At 46.3% G+C, this 16,809-nt stretch overlaps 1 protein-coding gene across 1 annotated transcript in view; it reads right to left on the reverse strand.

The window, feature by feature from the left end:
* arhgap5 (Rho GTPase activating protein 5) overlaps positions 1 to 16,809 on the reverse strand; it is a 133,703-nt gene that overhangs the window by 95,828 nt on the left and 21,066 nt on the right. Inside the window, exons 2-3 of the mRNA XM_083633855.1 lie at positions 9,282 to 12,899; positions 8,464 to 8,796 (exon numbers count right to left, since the gene is read on the reverse strand). Coding sequence (XP_083489981.1) covers positions 8,464 to 8,796; positions 9,282 to 12,683 — 3,735 coding nt within the window. The 5' untranslated portion in view covers positions 12,684 to 12,899. The remainder of the gene's footprint in view (positions 1 to 8,463; positions 8,797 to 9,281; positions 12,900 to 16,809) is intronic.

Raw genomic sequence — 16,809 nt, forward strand, 5'->3', positions numbered from 1 at the left:
TTTCAGACATTTTAATGCTAATAATATAATGATAATGCTAAAGGTTACATTGCATCTTTAAATGAGCCTGAGGTCAGTTGTTTATGAATTTTAATCACTCACTTTCACTCTTTTGCAGGAATTCAGGTCACTTAAATGCTTTGCGGTTGACTCTAAATCAAGGGATCCACTTTCACTTGACCAACCTGTTCCTTCCTGCCCGCTTTTAAAATGGTTTAAATTAGGGATGCACCGATATGAAAATTTTGGCCGATGCCGATAACCGATATTAACATTGCTGTTATGGCCGATAACCGATATTTACCGATGTCGATATGATCTGTATAAAACCACATTTTTATGATCATCACATTTTGTACATACTGAAAAACACATGTTAACACTGAATTTGAAAAAGTTATGCATTTCTTTATTTGCAAAGCCTTTGGAAAAGCCCATAAATCATAGATTTACTGCATTATTTCATATCAATGTGAAGAATTTGGCTGATAATGATAACCGATATTAACATTGCAACATCTGACCGATACCGATATGACCGATATGTTAAAAAATCGGCCGATACTGGCCGATACCGATATGATTGCCGATATATCGTGCATCCCTAGTTTAAATTTCAGTTTTTCATGACTGTACGAACCCTGTCAAATTAATCAATTTTGTGTCTCATTTGTTATTATTAAATTGATTTAAATTGACTTTATCAGATGCAAAAAACAACAACATGATATCGGCATTATATATCGGCCATCGGCTGCCCTGCTCTCTAAATATCGGCATCGGCCATTGAAAAACCCAAATCGATCCGCAATTTCAAGGACCCGTGGGAACCCTGGAGAGAGGGAATAGAAAGACGAGAGAGAGATGTGAGGACAGAGGGTGAGAAGTCGAGGTAGAACATCAGAGCGTGAGGAAAAAGAAGAGAGGAGGGCGAGCGAGCGAGCGAGGCACAGATCACAGAGAAAGTTAGAGAGAGAGGAGATGATGAGAAGAAAGACAACAGACAAAGCCGTCATTCAGAAGTGAGGCGAGAGGAGCGGGCAGGCAAGCGAGGTGCCGCCGAGGTGGGCTTTGATTTCCCACAGTCCTCTCGGCTCTTCAAAGTGTTGTCATGCCGACCGCAGTTCAGGCTGGTCTAATTGGCCGAGGCGGCGGCAGCTAAACACCTTCTATTTTGTAGCGTGTGGTTGCTGCGTCACTTCTTGTCGCTCTGCTCTCTGATGATCACAGTCTCCATGTTCACACAAAGCACCACATTCATCCAGTGCAGCACAGTGCAGTCAGCGCCCAAGGCTGCAACAACGCTCATTTGCACACGCCTATCTGATCATGTGTGTGTGTGTGTGTGTGTGTGTGTGTGTGTGTGTGTGCACGTGCGCACGTGTGTGTGTGCGTTAAAAGTTTGATTGTGGGTGGGCTACACGATATTGACACATAATCATGATTATTGTGCTCCTGAACTCTATGTGACTTGCTGATGTTTAGCTATTCAGTGATTGTGTGTGTGTGTGTGTGTGTGTGTGTGTGTGTGTGTGTGTGTGTGTGTGTGTGTGTGTGTGTGTGTGTGTGTGTGTGTGTGTGTGTGTGTGTGTGTCCTCCGCACGCACTATACACCTGTGAGAGCCATAGAGAGCCCCAGGAACGAGTCCGGAAATCATCGATGCTAACAGCCCTGGTTCTTCACAGTTTTCGCCTATGGGAGTTTTGAATGGGTTTTTGGCGCGATGCTTCTAATAATCTCTCTGGGCAACACTGGCTTAATCAAACGCGAACCAGTGTTTAGTAACATCATCTTCACACATGAAGACCACTTTTATGAGTTTTGAAGCTTTTATGTGCCGTTAAAAGGGTGGCTAGCTAGCAAACGGCTAAATGAGACTACAATGTCGACGCGGATATTATACGTCATCACGAGTGAACGCGGAAATTCTTTCTCTCGCGCCTTCGATCACACACAGTTCTCTTGCTCTTACAAACTATGCGACACTGTGTGTAGTTCTGGATTAGCTTAGCACAAGCTTTTTACCTCTAGGGCTTGCAGTTACGCTTCAAAACTCATAAAAGTGGTCCTCATGTGTGAAGATTATCCCGCTGAACCTTGGTTCGTGTTTGATTAGACTTGCGTTGCCCACAGACATTATTTGAAGCATCGCCCCAAAAACCCATTCAAAAATCCCATAGACAGAAACAGTGAAGAACCAGGAAGTTCGGGACTTCCGCATTCAGCCTACAAAAATACGTCATCCCTGGGGCTCTCTATTGTGAATGATTCTAGTCACAGAAAGAGCCATGTATTGTCTTTAACAGAACCAATTCCAACCAACCAGCCGCCTTTTAGCAGCCACTTTTATTGGTTGTCGGGGGCAGGGAGGCGGGCCGGGTCATAAAACATTTCAGCCTGGGACCAATCACCAATCAAATTAGTTTATCATCACCCTGGGTCTCAGACTTTAAAAAATAACACACACACACACACACACACGTTTGCTTATAATACGCATACACATACCCACAAATCCACTTTCACTCATTGACTCTCCCACACAGTGAGGCAGCTTTGGCCCAGTAGCCCTGTTTGTTTCTTTGGGTGTATTCACACCTGTAGGTAGTTTGCTTTGTTCCGATTCAGGTACCGTACTTAATTGATACAATTGTTGCATTTGGGCCTTGGTTCGTTTGTGTTCACACAGCCACAAATGAAACGGTCCAAATAGTATTGTCAAACTTCCTGGATTGGCCAGCAGACACTCTGATAGGCTAATAGCCTCTCGGGATGGACAAAATAATTCCCAGAGATTTTCCTATATGATTATAAAAATGCGTTTTGTTAGACCTACATTTTAGGCTATGTCGGGCGTCCGCCGTGCGAGGAGAGAGAGAGAGAGAGAGAGAGAGAAAGAAAGAAAGAAAGAAAGAGGGAGGGATCGGGAGAGAGAGAGAGAGGGAGAAAGTTATTTATTAATGTATGCTATGTAGCCTATGTAAGCCTATGTATTTATTTAGCCTATTTATGCTATCGGGAATTTGGAGATAGAAGATCAAAGACCCTCGCAAATTCTGCTATTAGGCTACTATCACGGAGATGAGGATTAGCCGAGACATAGGCTATATCAACACCTGTCCTGTCAGGAATAAAATATTAATAAATAATTTAATAATAACGGACATTTCGAGGAAGACATGCAATCAGTCTGATTGTCTGATTGAACCAGACAATCTTATCACAAAGAAGGCTGGCTCTGATTACCACGATTTGTTTTCATTTATTGAATGGAGACCAGAGAGAGCGAGAGAGAGGGAGAGAGAAGGAGGGAGAGAGGGAGCCAGCAGCACCCGCTGCGCAGCAGCACACCGCACACAATTTACAGGCAAAATCCGTAGAGATTCAACACATTAACGTTGCTTCCCATGGTCCGAGGTAAGTTGATTGAGTTCAAACTGCTGATGTGATGATCCAAAAATCCCCCAAAGTTTATCGATGCAAGTCACAAGTCGCCAAAACAGGATCTGAAAGATGTTGTTTTTAAACGATAAAAATGTTCGTTCTTCAGGCCATTACGCACAGCGCAGCTGACTACGGCAGCTGGTTTATCCAAAAATGCGCACCGTTTACTGCTGTTGTGGCGGATCGAGGTCGGCTCACGTTCTCACCACAAACGAACCGCACCAGAGTTTGTTTAAAGCGGACCGAGACCACCCTTTCTTGGCGATCTCGGTCCGCTTGTTTTGTCCCGCATCCGAGTACGATTGCTGTGTTCACACTCCCCCAAACGAACCGCACCAAGGGGGAAAATGCTCTCTGTTTCGGAACAACTGCTCCAAACGAGATAGGTGTGAATGCACCCTTTGACTGCTCCTCAAAGCTCTTAGGGACTAACCCATACATGGGCAACATGTGGCCTGCGGGCCGTATGCGGCCCGCGGGCGCCCCCTGTGTGGCCCGCGATGGAATTGCAAAAAAAAAAAAAAAATTAAAGTGCACTTGAACGCAACATGCAATATACCTGCTGAATAAGTGTCCAAATGTTCATGTCATTCTGGGCAATACTCTTCTGTTATAGCATTTCAGTCTGGAATATGGAATATCTTTCAATAATATTTATGACTAAAAGGCTAAAAGTAATCTCATGTGTAAGAAATGACTGTTCTACACTGAAGTAGAAATTTAAATAATTAACTTGTTGGTTTTGGATTTATTTAGCTTCAAGAGTGCATTTTTGTTCTTGTGTGACCCTCAACACCAAGGGCGTCGTTTTGGTCTCAAAGTTGGTAGGGTCGAGGATGGCAGGAGAAATTTGAGCTTTTTTTTTTTTTAGCCATATTTAGAGGAATATCTAATTTTAAATGAAAAAAATTAGGTTTCTTTTAACCTTTTTTATCCATATTTATGTGTCCTGTCAGCATAATTGTAACTAACAAACACAAACTGTAGGTTTAGCCATCTAATCATGTTCTTTCACAAACAGCCGGTTTGGAAAGAAAACATTGCCACTGAAACCCACACACCATGCATAAAAGAATGTGCACTGACTTATACTAACTTTCACTTACCAGTAATATTACAGTGATTTGTGTTTTGATTTGAGACGAGAGGATGAGCTGAGCTCACAGCTGCAGTTCTCCTGCCCTCTGAAAACCACATAGGCTACAAGTGGCTTCGTTCCTCCCCTCCCCACCACACACACACAGACACACACACACACACAAATGATACTGCCTCGATTCTGAAGTGAGCCCAAGCGATCTTCAGTTAAAATCATCATTGTATTGTTTATAGCAAATTTAATAAAAGGTAAACTCTATAGGAAGATAGTTGGCAGACAGGCAGCAGCGCGCAGCAGCCACGCTGCCTGTGTGGATGCCACGCAACACGCACACGCCACGCACATGCAAGATGTGTGTCCCGGCCGTAAGAAAAGGCTGCAGCGTCCCTATCTACAGCCTCTAGCCTGTCACAGTTTGACAGCCTGGGGCACAAATGCGACGCGTGATGCGCGTCAGACTTTCAGTAATAAAATTACAACAATGACGTCTCGTTTTGCTACCCTTACCTAACGAGTTACTTACAGTTGCTGCAGGGGGACCGACCCCTCTTTTTCCGAGTGGGAGGAGGAGGAGGAGGCGGCGGCATGTCGGTGTGTTAGTAGTGTGTCAGAGCCATGTGTGTGGGTGGGCGTTTGTTTGGTCATCAGCCAAATGAGCCAATCAAATGGGGGTTTTTGGACTGGCCCATTCAGTTGTGAAAAACAGGTGTACCGTAAATTCCGGACTATAAGACGCACCGGTCTATAAGCCGCACCTTCAAAGGTGACTATTTTTTTCTTCTATAAGCCGCACCGGTCTATAAGCCGCGGGTAAGGCTTCGTGCACAGAGGGGATTGTCGGGAAAGAGATGGCTGTTTGGGGAAGCTCCCATTTATTAACATTTCAACAAAACAAAAGTCAGGTCACTAATCCCCAGACAAAATCACACATTGTGGTATTTTTTGTTTTTTTTACAGTGCACACAGTGTCCGCGGTGTGGTGAAAAGAGGGCAAGAGAGGAAATTAAAACAGAAGTGGATTTATAGTTAGAAAGAGTGCTAAAGAAGAGAGAATTCCGTTTTTTATTTTTTTATTTTAGTTACTCACAGTACTATTGACCAGTCCAACTCAAAAGATATTCGGCAGTTTCACTTTGAGCTCTTGTTCCGCCGCTGTCCATCAATGGTTATGACGAGTCTCGCTGGGTACAGTACGCCAAAGCGATATCCATTGACTCGATGATGCTGTTGTATGTTGCGCGTTTCTGTTGCACCAACGCGGAGAGGTCCTGCCGGACGAAAAAGCGCGTACCCTCCCAGGTGAGGGGCTTCTTCCCCGCAGCCTGGAGGATGAGTTGACGGTCGGGCCAGCGGAGTAGGCAGATGAAGATGGCCCTCGGTGGCAGGCCGGGGTCTGGACGTGGCCGAGGCGCCCGGTGTGCCCTGTCCACCTCTGGTGGTTTCTCGCCTTCCTTCAGGTCCAGGATGTAACACAGGATTTTGCCACGAAAGCGTCCATGTCACCAATCTCAGCTCCCTCTTTTACATTGATCAGGCGAATGTTATTTCTTTTACTCCTGCTGATTAAGTCATCAACCTGCGTGTGCAGGGTTTCGATTTTGCATTTTATCCATTTTCGGACTCACTGTGTTGTTTTTGTCCTCCAGTGCGCGGATGCGCTTTTCCGCATTATAAACTCTGTTCACGGTTGCCTTAGTTTCTTTAGTGAGTGAGTGGATGGACTTCTGCACGTTTTCAAACTTGTTTTCAAGCTGCTCAAAACCTCTGAGCGATGTCGGACTTAATCGATAGTGTTTCACGGAGTAAAAGTTTAGCCCAAGCGGTGTATCTCCAGCCTCCAGCAGGTGAGTCATTTCCTCATTCATGGCGTGATTGCTTCGTCTTTTTCTTTCTGCTTACCTGTGTTGTGTTATGTTATGTTATGTTATGTTGTTAAAAGAGGGCAAGAGAGGAAATTAAAACAGAAGTGGATTTATAGTTAGAAAGAGTGCTAAAAAAGAGAGATTTTTTTTTTTTTTTGGAAAAAATCCATAGATAAGACGCACCGTTATATAAGCCGCAGGGGGCAAAAAAGGCCAAAAAACGGGAAAAAAGCCGCGGCTTATAGTCCGGAATTTACGGTAAATGTAACTTTGAACATATTGCAAACTAATTTCACTCAATAATGGTCGGGTCAATTCTATCCTTGCAAAATATGGGAAGACAATCTAAATGACCTATATAACTGCACTCCAAAGATAATGCAAATAAGGTTGCTTAAAAGTTGGTTGGGACAATTGGACACCCTGAAATGTTGGTAGGGTCCGGACCCTACGGACCCTACACAAAATGACGCGCTTGCTCAACACAGGCTTTGAGAATCCCGGGCCACTTACTGATACTTATGCTTAAATTAACCCACTCATATTCTGGTTTATTTCAAGAAAAACATTTCGGCTAGTGGAAATTCTAATTGGCTGGTAACTTTAAAATCTAGCAGCCATATTCATAGCTTTCAAGGGGCGTTACGTGCTGCCGGGAACGCCCACCTGACGGTCAAAAAAAAACTTGTTCATTCTGCTGCCCGCCGAGTCGACTAGTTTCTCACGCTGTTTGTTTTAGAGCTGCACGCTTTGCATAATAAGGACACGTCAATTGACACGCAGCCGCCCCGTGAAGTACTGTTTGAGCGGACGACAGCCCAGGCATCACTTTTTAGCAATAGTCTCACTAATCCCACAGTGGTTTACCTGCTTTTGAGATCTGCAAAAAATAGTTTGCTTCTGTCTCACCCGTTCTCCCTCTCTCTTCACACGCGACGAGGGCTGGGCTCCACAACATTATAAAAACGAGTCCGCACTCCGCACGCAGTCTCTTGTTGTGAAACAATTTCTCCGAACTGCCATGTGTTGGACAGTAACGTTAACGATAGTTCGGTTTGTTTGAAGTTCCCAAAACGTGTAGTTTGTTTAGATATCGTTCTTTTTCAACGCTTGATAGATGGTCTAAATATTCCTGACTGGAAACTGGTGGAAAAAAGACCGCTTTTTGCTGCAGCTGCGTCTGGAGTGTTCAGCGCCATTGATGTTTTGAGTTTTGACCGCCAGAAGGGGCGTTCCTTGTACTTACGTAACGCCCCTTGAAAGCTATGAATTGGCAGGTGGTGAAAAAAGCCCTGAAGGGTGGTGACATAGGAGTGAGTGAGGAAAAGGATCAAATATTGGTGGTTAAGACTGAATAATGACATCACAATTGTTAATTTAAAATTAGTTATTCCTCTAAACCTGGCTTCAAATGCCCCAAATTTTTCGCGCTGGCGCCGTTCAGCCCTCAGCAAAATCTGGTAGCGACTAGCGAGGACAATTTTTTGTGGCCCTCTCTATCATCAAAGTTGCCCATCCATGGGTTACGGCATGACAATATTTGTTTGGCCCCCTGCAACAATCTGGGTTTCTCATGTGGCCCCCCATGAAAAATAGTTGCCCACCCCTGGACTAACCTGTTTGTTAAAAGCAGCTCATAAATAAAGCTGACCTGACTCTCTTTAAATGTCACATTTATATTTACAACCATGATTATGTATTTTAACATTCTGTCAAACAGAATCAGTCCTTTTTTTTGCAAGTCCAAATCAAGCCTCAACTAAGTTTTTGAGCTCGAGTACAAGTCAAGCATTTTCAGAAAATCACATTAAAAAAAATGCATTTACGCTTCAAAAGTGATAAAAGTGGTCCTTCATTATGAAGTTTATCTTGCTGAATACAAACATTGCTGTTTCATAAACTTTTGTTAACCACAGATCTTACTTCATGCATTTAACCAAAATTCCCATACAAAAATCCCACTGTATTTTCCGCCTACAAACCAGCAGCGCAGGGACTTCTGGGTAAGCCTACAAAAAGATGTCATCCCTACGGTACTCTATTGACACAAGACTCACCTTCTTCTCCTTTGGCGTCTTGGGGGCCTTCTTCTTCTTCCTGGTCTTATCGTCCTGCTCGGGGTCAGAGGTCACGGCTGGGTTGTCTATCCCGCCCTTCCAGGGGTCAGCAGGGGACAGCAGGGGGTCCTCCTCGCTGCCTCTGTGGGCCCGCCCCTTTTTCTTCTTGTGCGTGTGGGGGCCCGAATCCTCGCCGTCGCTGTCCGACTGGAAGCGTCTGTGCTGGTAGGTCTTGCTGAAGAGGATTTTAGAGCGGTGTTTGTATTTCGACGGTCGCCGTCCCGCCTGACATTTCCGCTCAAATCCGTTCTTCTCCTCTCCTCCTCCGACTCCCTGGGGGTAGGGATGTTAATGATTAATCGATAATCCATTAATCGCCCTTAAGAATTTGATTGATCAAACATTATGTTAACCGATTAATTGACAATGTAGGCTTATTTGCTATTTTCTCGTTTTTTGCTGAAATGATTTAACAACAGGGGCGAAATTTACAGAAACTTTCACAAGGTATATAGAGGAAGAAGAAAGCCAAGCAAGCAGGCAAAAAGTCCAGTGTGGGAGAATTAGCACCAAAAAGGCAACAGTGTTCATTGTAAACAGGATACAATGTTGAACTAAATCTACAAGCACAATGACAGCTAATGAAGGAAGTTTGGTTAGTTGATTAACTTGTTGAGTAGGCCTAAAGACAGGTGTTAAAAATGCATTTGTATTTTCAATTTTGTATGTCAAAAGCTGTTTTAAAGATAATGATTAATTGATCATTAACATGACCAATTAATCGATTAAGGAAATTGATAAAAAATGTGCATCCCTACCTGGGGGACATGTAACCCGCCGAAGGAGTTTCTCATTTTGAGCATGCGGCTGTGCGCGTCGTCGGGCACAGCGTATATGTCATCGTTGAAGCCCTTGGAGCGTAGCAGCGTGTCCACTGGGTCTGCGTAGTTATCGGAGGATTCCAGGTCGTCGGCGTGCCCCATGGTGCCGCGCGGCGACCTGCGGTTGCTCCGCATGCCGGCCTCAATGGTTTTGAGCAGGTTGGGGTCTAGCTTTTTGACGTTGGGCTTGGGGAGCACTGGTTTGGGCCGGACAGGCGGAGGCACTTTGTGGTTGCGCTCGTGCTCTCCGACGGGCGTGCTGTGAACCGGGTACTCATTCCCCTCCAGGTCGATACGGTACTTGGCCCGCTCGCTGGGCGTGGGCAGAAGCTGCACGTCGTCACCTATGGGACTGTAAGGAGGGGGGGCCTCCGTGTCATCCTCAGAGTCCGGGTAGTATGGGTTGTAGGCAGGGGAATGGCTGTGGGGCGGGGAGGGGAAGACGTCCTCGCTGGCGCCGGTTGTGCAGTCGTGTGACGAGCTGTCGTACAGGAAGGAGCTCTCGATGCTCTGCTTCTTCTCCAACACCTCGTTGAAGAAGGGCGTGAACACCTCCGTCTGCCGGTGGTACTGCGACAGCGAGTAGAGCGCCGTGAATTTGGCGGCGATCTCCGTGGCGATGTGCTCCCCCTCAGTCATCAGCTCCTTGATGGCGTCATTCTCGAAGAAGTCCGCCTGACTGTCTGTGATCGCCACCATCTGGACAGGGATCACGTCCTGGACCTCAGCCAAGAAGGCCCGCAGGGTGGCCATGGAGGCCTTGCGTTTGGCCGAGTAGACCAGAATGTAGCCGTGCACCAGCTCGTCTTTGCGGATGCCGATGGAGGAGTGGTAGGAGAGCACGGTGACCTGGATCCTCCGCCTGCTGTCCCCGATCATCTTATCGAGGATCAGGGTGTTGCTCTGGCCCGTCTGGCCGGCGCTGCAGCACTGTGAGTCCAGGAATGGCGAGAGGATGAGGTCCACACTGAAGGGGTCCCAGCACATGGCGCACATGACGATCCGGAGGTCCGTCTCCGACATGTCTTTGATAGAGGGCAGAGGGCTCAGGACGTCAAAGTTGTGCTTCAGCCCCTCCAGCACCGCTCTCAGAGCCTGCTTGATTTGGAACTCGTTGAATTTACGTGGAAAGGCTCGCGAGGGGATGTCCACAAAGGTGCACTGCAGCTTGTTGGCCAGCTGCTGGCCCTGGTGCCTCAGGATGGGCATGTTTTTACAAACGCTGTCCAACGCTTGATTGGCAAGGATGAGGATGAAAGGCAGTGATTGAGAAAACCTATCCCTCCTGTTCTGTGCTATCTCCGCTCGGATCCTGCCTATACAATCTCCGATGCAGTTGAGAGACTCTATGGAGTTGAACACGCAGAAGCAGCCGTGCGGCTTGAAAGTGGAGACCCATGTGTGGCTGAAGAGCAGTGTGGAGTTGACATCCACAGGGAGAAGTTCCAGCTCGTAGATTTTCCCGTCCACGGTGTACTCGTCGTCCGTGGACTGAGCTCGGATCTCGTTGGCCAGCTCCTGTGCAAGGCCCTCCCTGCCCAGGAGGCAGAGGTTGATCTTATCCACGTTGGCACTGTTGTAGTAGAGATTCGAGCGCCCGTGGTCAAGCTGCACCAGCCTGTTGGCTAAAACCTGCTCCACTTTCAGATCCACACAGCTCTGCCCGCTCAAGCATGTCTCCTTAGTGGGATGGTAAACAAAACCAATGTGTTTGAGGAGGAGCGACTCTCTATCTGGGGCAAGTTTCTGCAGCGCTCTGTATCTAGGCTCCTCATTCAGCACGCTGTGGATTTCACTCATCTTGTCGCAGCTGGGGGTGGCGTTCAGATCTAAGTCATAGAATAGCTCTGCATGCTCAAAAAGCATTTCCTGAAACTCCTCTTTGGCCCTTTCAACTATTTCCTGCTGGTGCCTGCTGTAAACATCCCTTCTATCTGATTCTGTGATGTACTTGTAGGCCTCGTCCTCCATGACAAAGCACATGACTTCCTCCCACGGCTGCCCTGGACTGATAAAATGAACCCTGTCCAGCGTCTTCTTAAACCTGTCCTTCATCTCCACCCTCCTCTTCTCTGAGAACAGGTGCTTGACATGGTTCTGGTAAATCCTCTCGGCCTCGTGCGTATCCAGGAGGTCAAAGGGCACCCTGCGGTCGTTATTGTCGATGTGGTCCGACTCGTCCCACGGCGTGTGTTCCAGAACCACAAACCAGTACTGGAATTCAGGCCGGCTCCGTATCAGACCCTGCGCCTCGGGCCAGGTGAGGTGCTCGATCTCCTCCAGGTTGTTGAGGAGGTTGTTAAGGGTTTTGGGCAGCGTAGTCAGGTACTCCTCCCTCCTCCTCTTGATGTGCTCCTGTTTCAGCTGTGCAATGTGCTTGTTGAACGTGTTGCGGGCCTTCCTCGAGCCCTCCAAGGTGATGAACTCGTCGTAATCCGGTTGGCCCTTCAGAGCATTGATCACGGCTTTCCATGTGGTGTGGTAATCCCTGACCGTTTGCACGATCAGCTTCTCAAATCTGTCCGTTACAGAGGCAACCAGCTGCCGTTGGACCTTGTAGGCTTCCAGGTATGGCACGGTTTTGGGCTTCCCCCGTGTTTTGTCCAGCTGTTGGATCAGCACGTTGAAGCAGACCTCCACGTTGACGTTGTAGCGCGCTGACGTCTCGATCACTTGCACGTTCTTCTTGCTGGCGATGAAGGCCTGCAGGTCCCTCAGGTGCTGGTCCACACACTCGTCACATTTGGTGGCAGCAACGACGATGGGCCTTTTGGACTTGATGATCTGAGAGTACAGGCTGTTGACAAACTTCATCTGGTCGTCAAACTTCCGGTTACAACCCTTGCTGACGTCAACGCAGAGCACAAAGGCGTCGATGTTCAGCTTCCCGTCGGGCATCTGCTTCTGGTCAAAGTCCTGCTCTAAACCCAGCTGGTCCGTGCAGATGTACATGAGCTTCTCCGCAGACTGGAGCTTGGTTGCCGCTGCCCGTTTGGTGTACGGCTGGAGGTTGGTGCTCCGATGCGGGAGGAACGTCTGGTCGTCGATGAACTCAGTCTGTTCGATGATTTGGATTTTACAATCCAGCCCGTCATCGGCCCGGTGGAGCACATCCCCCCAGTACAGGAAGTGGTCGTTGTTGACCACACGGCCCCCAAAGTCTATCGTGCTCAATACCGAGGTGTGCTCCATGTAGTAGCTGTCCGCATCGGGACGCACATACCGGTTGCACAGGCAGGACTTGCCCACGCCACAGTTTCCTTTCTCCTTCTCCGTCCCCGAGAGGCCAACCACACTGACGGCGAACATAGGGGGGCGAGCATCCTTGTTCTTGGCCATTATATCCCCCCGCTCATCGCTAACTTTGTCACTTCCAGGAGAAAAGGTCAAGATATCATTCCAGTTCCATTGCTCAGTGGTGCCGAGGCAGCTTCATCCTGATTTTCCCTTGGTAGTGGTGAATCCCTCTATTGCGTGAGTGTGCGTCTCTCACGTTCTATCCAAGGTCCTCTTCAAGCTGGGATAGGGCAGCCGGCTTCCTCCTTTATCACCTGCCTGCAAGACAAGGAATTCACAATTAGTAAAAGATACAGGCAAAACAAACAAAAACCATCCACACAGATGTCCTTACAGCCACCTCAGTGACCTCATCAGTCACCTTATCACACACTCACCTTATCAGTGCAATTAAGATTTTGTTGTCTGTGCATTTCCCTCTGAGGCACGCATACAGGTATGCATGGTGTAATGACATAAAACTAGAACTTATAAATGTCAATCCAACATTTTATCTAGTTATCAAAATTAGACAATATTATGGTACCTGTGCGTGAGAAAAATAATCTCTCACAAAAGCTTATTAAAAGGTTTTTGGTTACCATTTCTAGTACTAGTAATACAATGTGCTGTTTTTGTAACACTGACAATGCTAAGCAGTTCTGTAATTCAGTAATACAGAAATGTAAGCAGCCTCCTGAGTTATTATAAAACCAAATGAAAATAATGGTTTTATGTAAATACACAGACAAGATCAAATATGCCTATCAACTGACCCTTTTGAGAGGACAAATATCAGATTGTGACAGTACAAGTTATATAAGGTAAAGTAGAGTAATTCAATCGTGGACCCTGCAATGTCATTTCTCCCCTCCCAGAGAAAAAGAAGTGCTTTCAGCCAATTTGTGCCGAGGCAGGATAAAAATGGCATGCGACTCCAGCCCTTTGACAGCCACTGACCTAGAAATGATCTGCATGGCTGAGAGAACGAAACAGAGAAAATACAACCACTCACAGATCCATCATGGCCACAACCTGCACTGCATGATTACGGCTGAAATCATCATCCTGATTACTTTGCCTGATATTGTGATCATGATTTATGAATCAGGATTAGCAGGCTGGATGGGTTTGTGGAACTAAATTATTTTCCTGCACATTCCGTATCTTCATCGGCATCTTCAACAACAGCGAGCATTTTGAGAGTAAAATGAAATGATTCACAACAGCAAATAATAATAAATAATAGATTCTATAGCGCCTTTGTAGACACTCAAAGCGCTTCACATATCAGGGGAGGGAACTCAACTCATGCACCCAGGGCCTAAAATTCACTTTGCAAACTGCCGGGGAATTCCCCCAATGTTATTCAGATAGGGGGGATTTATAGATTTTGGGGGGGGATTTATATCTGCTTCTCCTGTCCAATAAGCGATAATAATTTCACATTTTTGTAGTTTATGCAACCCTGAGTCAAATTTACTATGGCTAAGCAGACTAAGCAGCCATAGGCTTTCAGTTCTATTAAAGCCTTTTTTTGTATTGATTGATACACGTTACAAAAACACTCATATCATATTATATCAAGTGTTCTTTATTTTGTGTTCACAATAGTGATGTCAGTTAGATTTTGTTAGGTCAGAGGAGCTATGGAATATTAAATCATCCATCTTTGCTCACTACTGTACATCTGTCTTTCTTACTGTCATGTTACTGGCAACTACACCGATTTTACTTTTGCATTGGGGAGAGTTCTATTGAATGGGCAGGCATGGAAAGTCCCACTATAAACCATTAACTGTGTCGTTTCACTTTTTATTGAAAATGCTTCCACCAGATTAAAGAAAAGTCTGTGATGTTGTTGACTGATGTTTTTATGCAAATGTGGGTGTTATGGCTCTGTCTAGCAGCTGCATATAGCTCAACTCAAGCCCCTGTTTGTTCCAAAAATAGAGCTAGATTAGCTAACTAACTGCACCGCCACGATACATGACCGAACAGGGCATCAGTCAATATCACATAATGTTTTCTTTAATCAGGTGGAAGCATTTTTTAATCAAAGGTGAAACGAAATGACACAGATATTATGGTTTATAGAGGGACTTACCCTGCCTGCAATTTAACGTTAGCTCCAGGCTATCACCGTAATGTTAGCCGGTTGTTTTTGGAGGCACCGACCGACACAAAACCTGGACGTTTCATTTTGGGTAAAGCATGTTTTTTTTATATGGATTATGCCAGCTCTGGGAGCAGGGCCCGAAATTAGAGCCCGCCACCCGCCAATGGCGGGCATATTTTAGCTTTGGCGAGTGACATAAAAGGGCTGTCCGCCACGTGGCGGACAGCCATGTGACATGTAAAATAATTAAAACTGCGGTGTGTTTTGGTCTTACGACAGTCGCCTTTATTGCAGCCCCCAATCTCTCCTTGCGTGTCATCTCCGGCCTCATTTTTGGCTTGTTTTGGCCGACGTTACATCCGCTACTCTTCTGTCCTGACTGGCCGTGGCTATCTGCATTCTGCAGCGCCTGCTTGCACTGCAGGCAGCTAAGGTTACGCCGGTCCACCTGCTATAGCTAACGTTAGCTTGATATAACGTTAAATGGCTTACAATGTGGAACCATATCGAGGGAGTAAGCCGGCCGCTAAAAAGAAAACCCACCGCGGCTTTCTCCGACGAAAAGGATGAAGTGGCAGCGAGAGCGGGACCACCTAACAAAAGAAAGTTTCGAGAGGAGTGGAAGTTTGGGGATAGCGGTGTTTCAAGAGACTGGCTACAGTATGATGCTGGGGCTGTAGTGATGAGTTGTTCCGTGTGCCGCAAGTATGCCAAAAAGAAAAATAGAAACAACACGTTTGTCATCGGTAGTAAATCAATGAAGCTGGAAGCCGTTCGTGACCATGAACAGAGCCAGTGTCACATTGGCTGCAAAGAGGAGAAGTAGAGAGAGGGTGAGGAGTCTGAGGAGTTATGTTTACAAAACCTTCAAATTTACTTCTGTTCTTCTGTTAAATCCTGCAAAAAGGGTAGAGAGTGAGGAGTCTGATGATGTTTAACATTAGGTTACAATTTAAGCTCAAGATTGACTTGACATGTATTGATAAGACTGACTTGACATGTATTGATTAATCAATCATCAATCAATATATTAAAATAATTTGCTTAAAATTTTACTCTGGCCTCCTATTTAAGTGTGTATTCTTCAACGTAATACCTTATCTACTTGAAATGTACTGAAAAAAATGTATAGGCTATATATGGATATATGTGACACAAAAATGCGTTTTTCTTTTGGCCGGTAAGAAATATGCTTGGCGGGTAGATTTTTTCCATCTACCCGCCACTGGCCGGTGGGTCAAAAAGTTTATTTCGGGCCCTGTCTGGGAGTATGAAGTCGTTTGAATGCGGGGAGGCTACACCACTGCCTGAGCTAACGTTCACTAGTCACAACAGCTAACAGTCCGCTGTGTAATGTGGCTGACGCCGACCGGTCATCTGTATTCAGCAACGTTCGTTCCGCACCGTCGGCTTAACATATAGACATTGGTGCACAAACAATTGTGGGACTTCTCCCACATTATAAATTCCAAATCTGCGGGGGATTGCCGAATAGATACCCGCAATCCCGCACCGAATTCTAGGTCCTGTCCACCACTGATGTGTAGCAGCCGGTTTACACCAGAAGGCTCAACATGCCAATTCATTAATGAGGAATGATTAGGTGGCCATGATGGAAGGAAGGCCTGTTTGGGAATTTAGCCAGGACACCGGGGTCACACCCCCCAGAGTACCGGGGTCACACACCACAGGGCACCAGGGTCACACCCCCCAGAGCACCCCCCCCCCCCCCAGGCCATAGGGCAGTGATACTCAACTGGCGGCCCGCGGGCCACATGCGAGGGAATTGCAAAAAAAAAAAAAAAAATTACAGTGCACCTGAACGCAACATGCAAGATACCCGCTGAATAAGTGTCTAAATGTTCATGTAATTCTGGCCAATACTCACACTTTTGTTATAGCATTTCAGTCTGGAATAGGGAATATCTTTCAATAATCTATGATCTAGCTGCTAAATTGTCAAATACCGCCATCGGCTCGCTACCCAGGCACTTATGTATGTACTTAACCTAAGTAACTATCCGGTGTGCACAACATTGTCAGACTAAACTCCGTCTGACACCTACAATC

This window comes from Poromitra crassiceps (assembly GCF_964638095.1).
Source record: "Poromitra crassiceps genome assembly, chromosome: 3".
NCBI lineage: Eukaryota > Metazoa > Chordata > Actinopteri > Beryciformes > Melamphaidae > Poromitra > Poromitra crassiceps.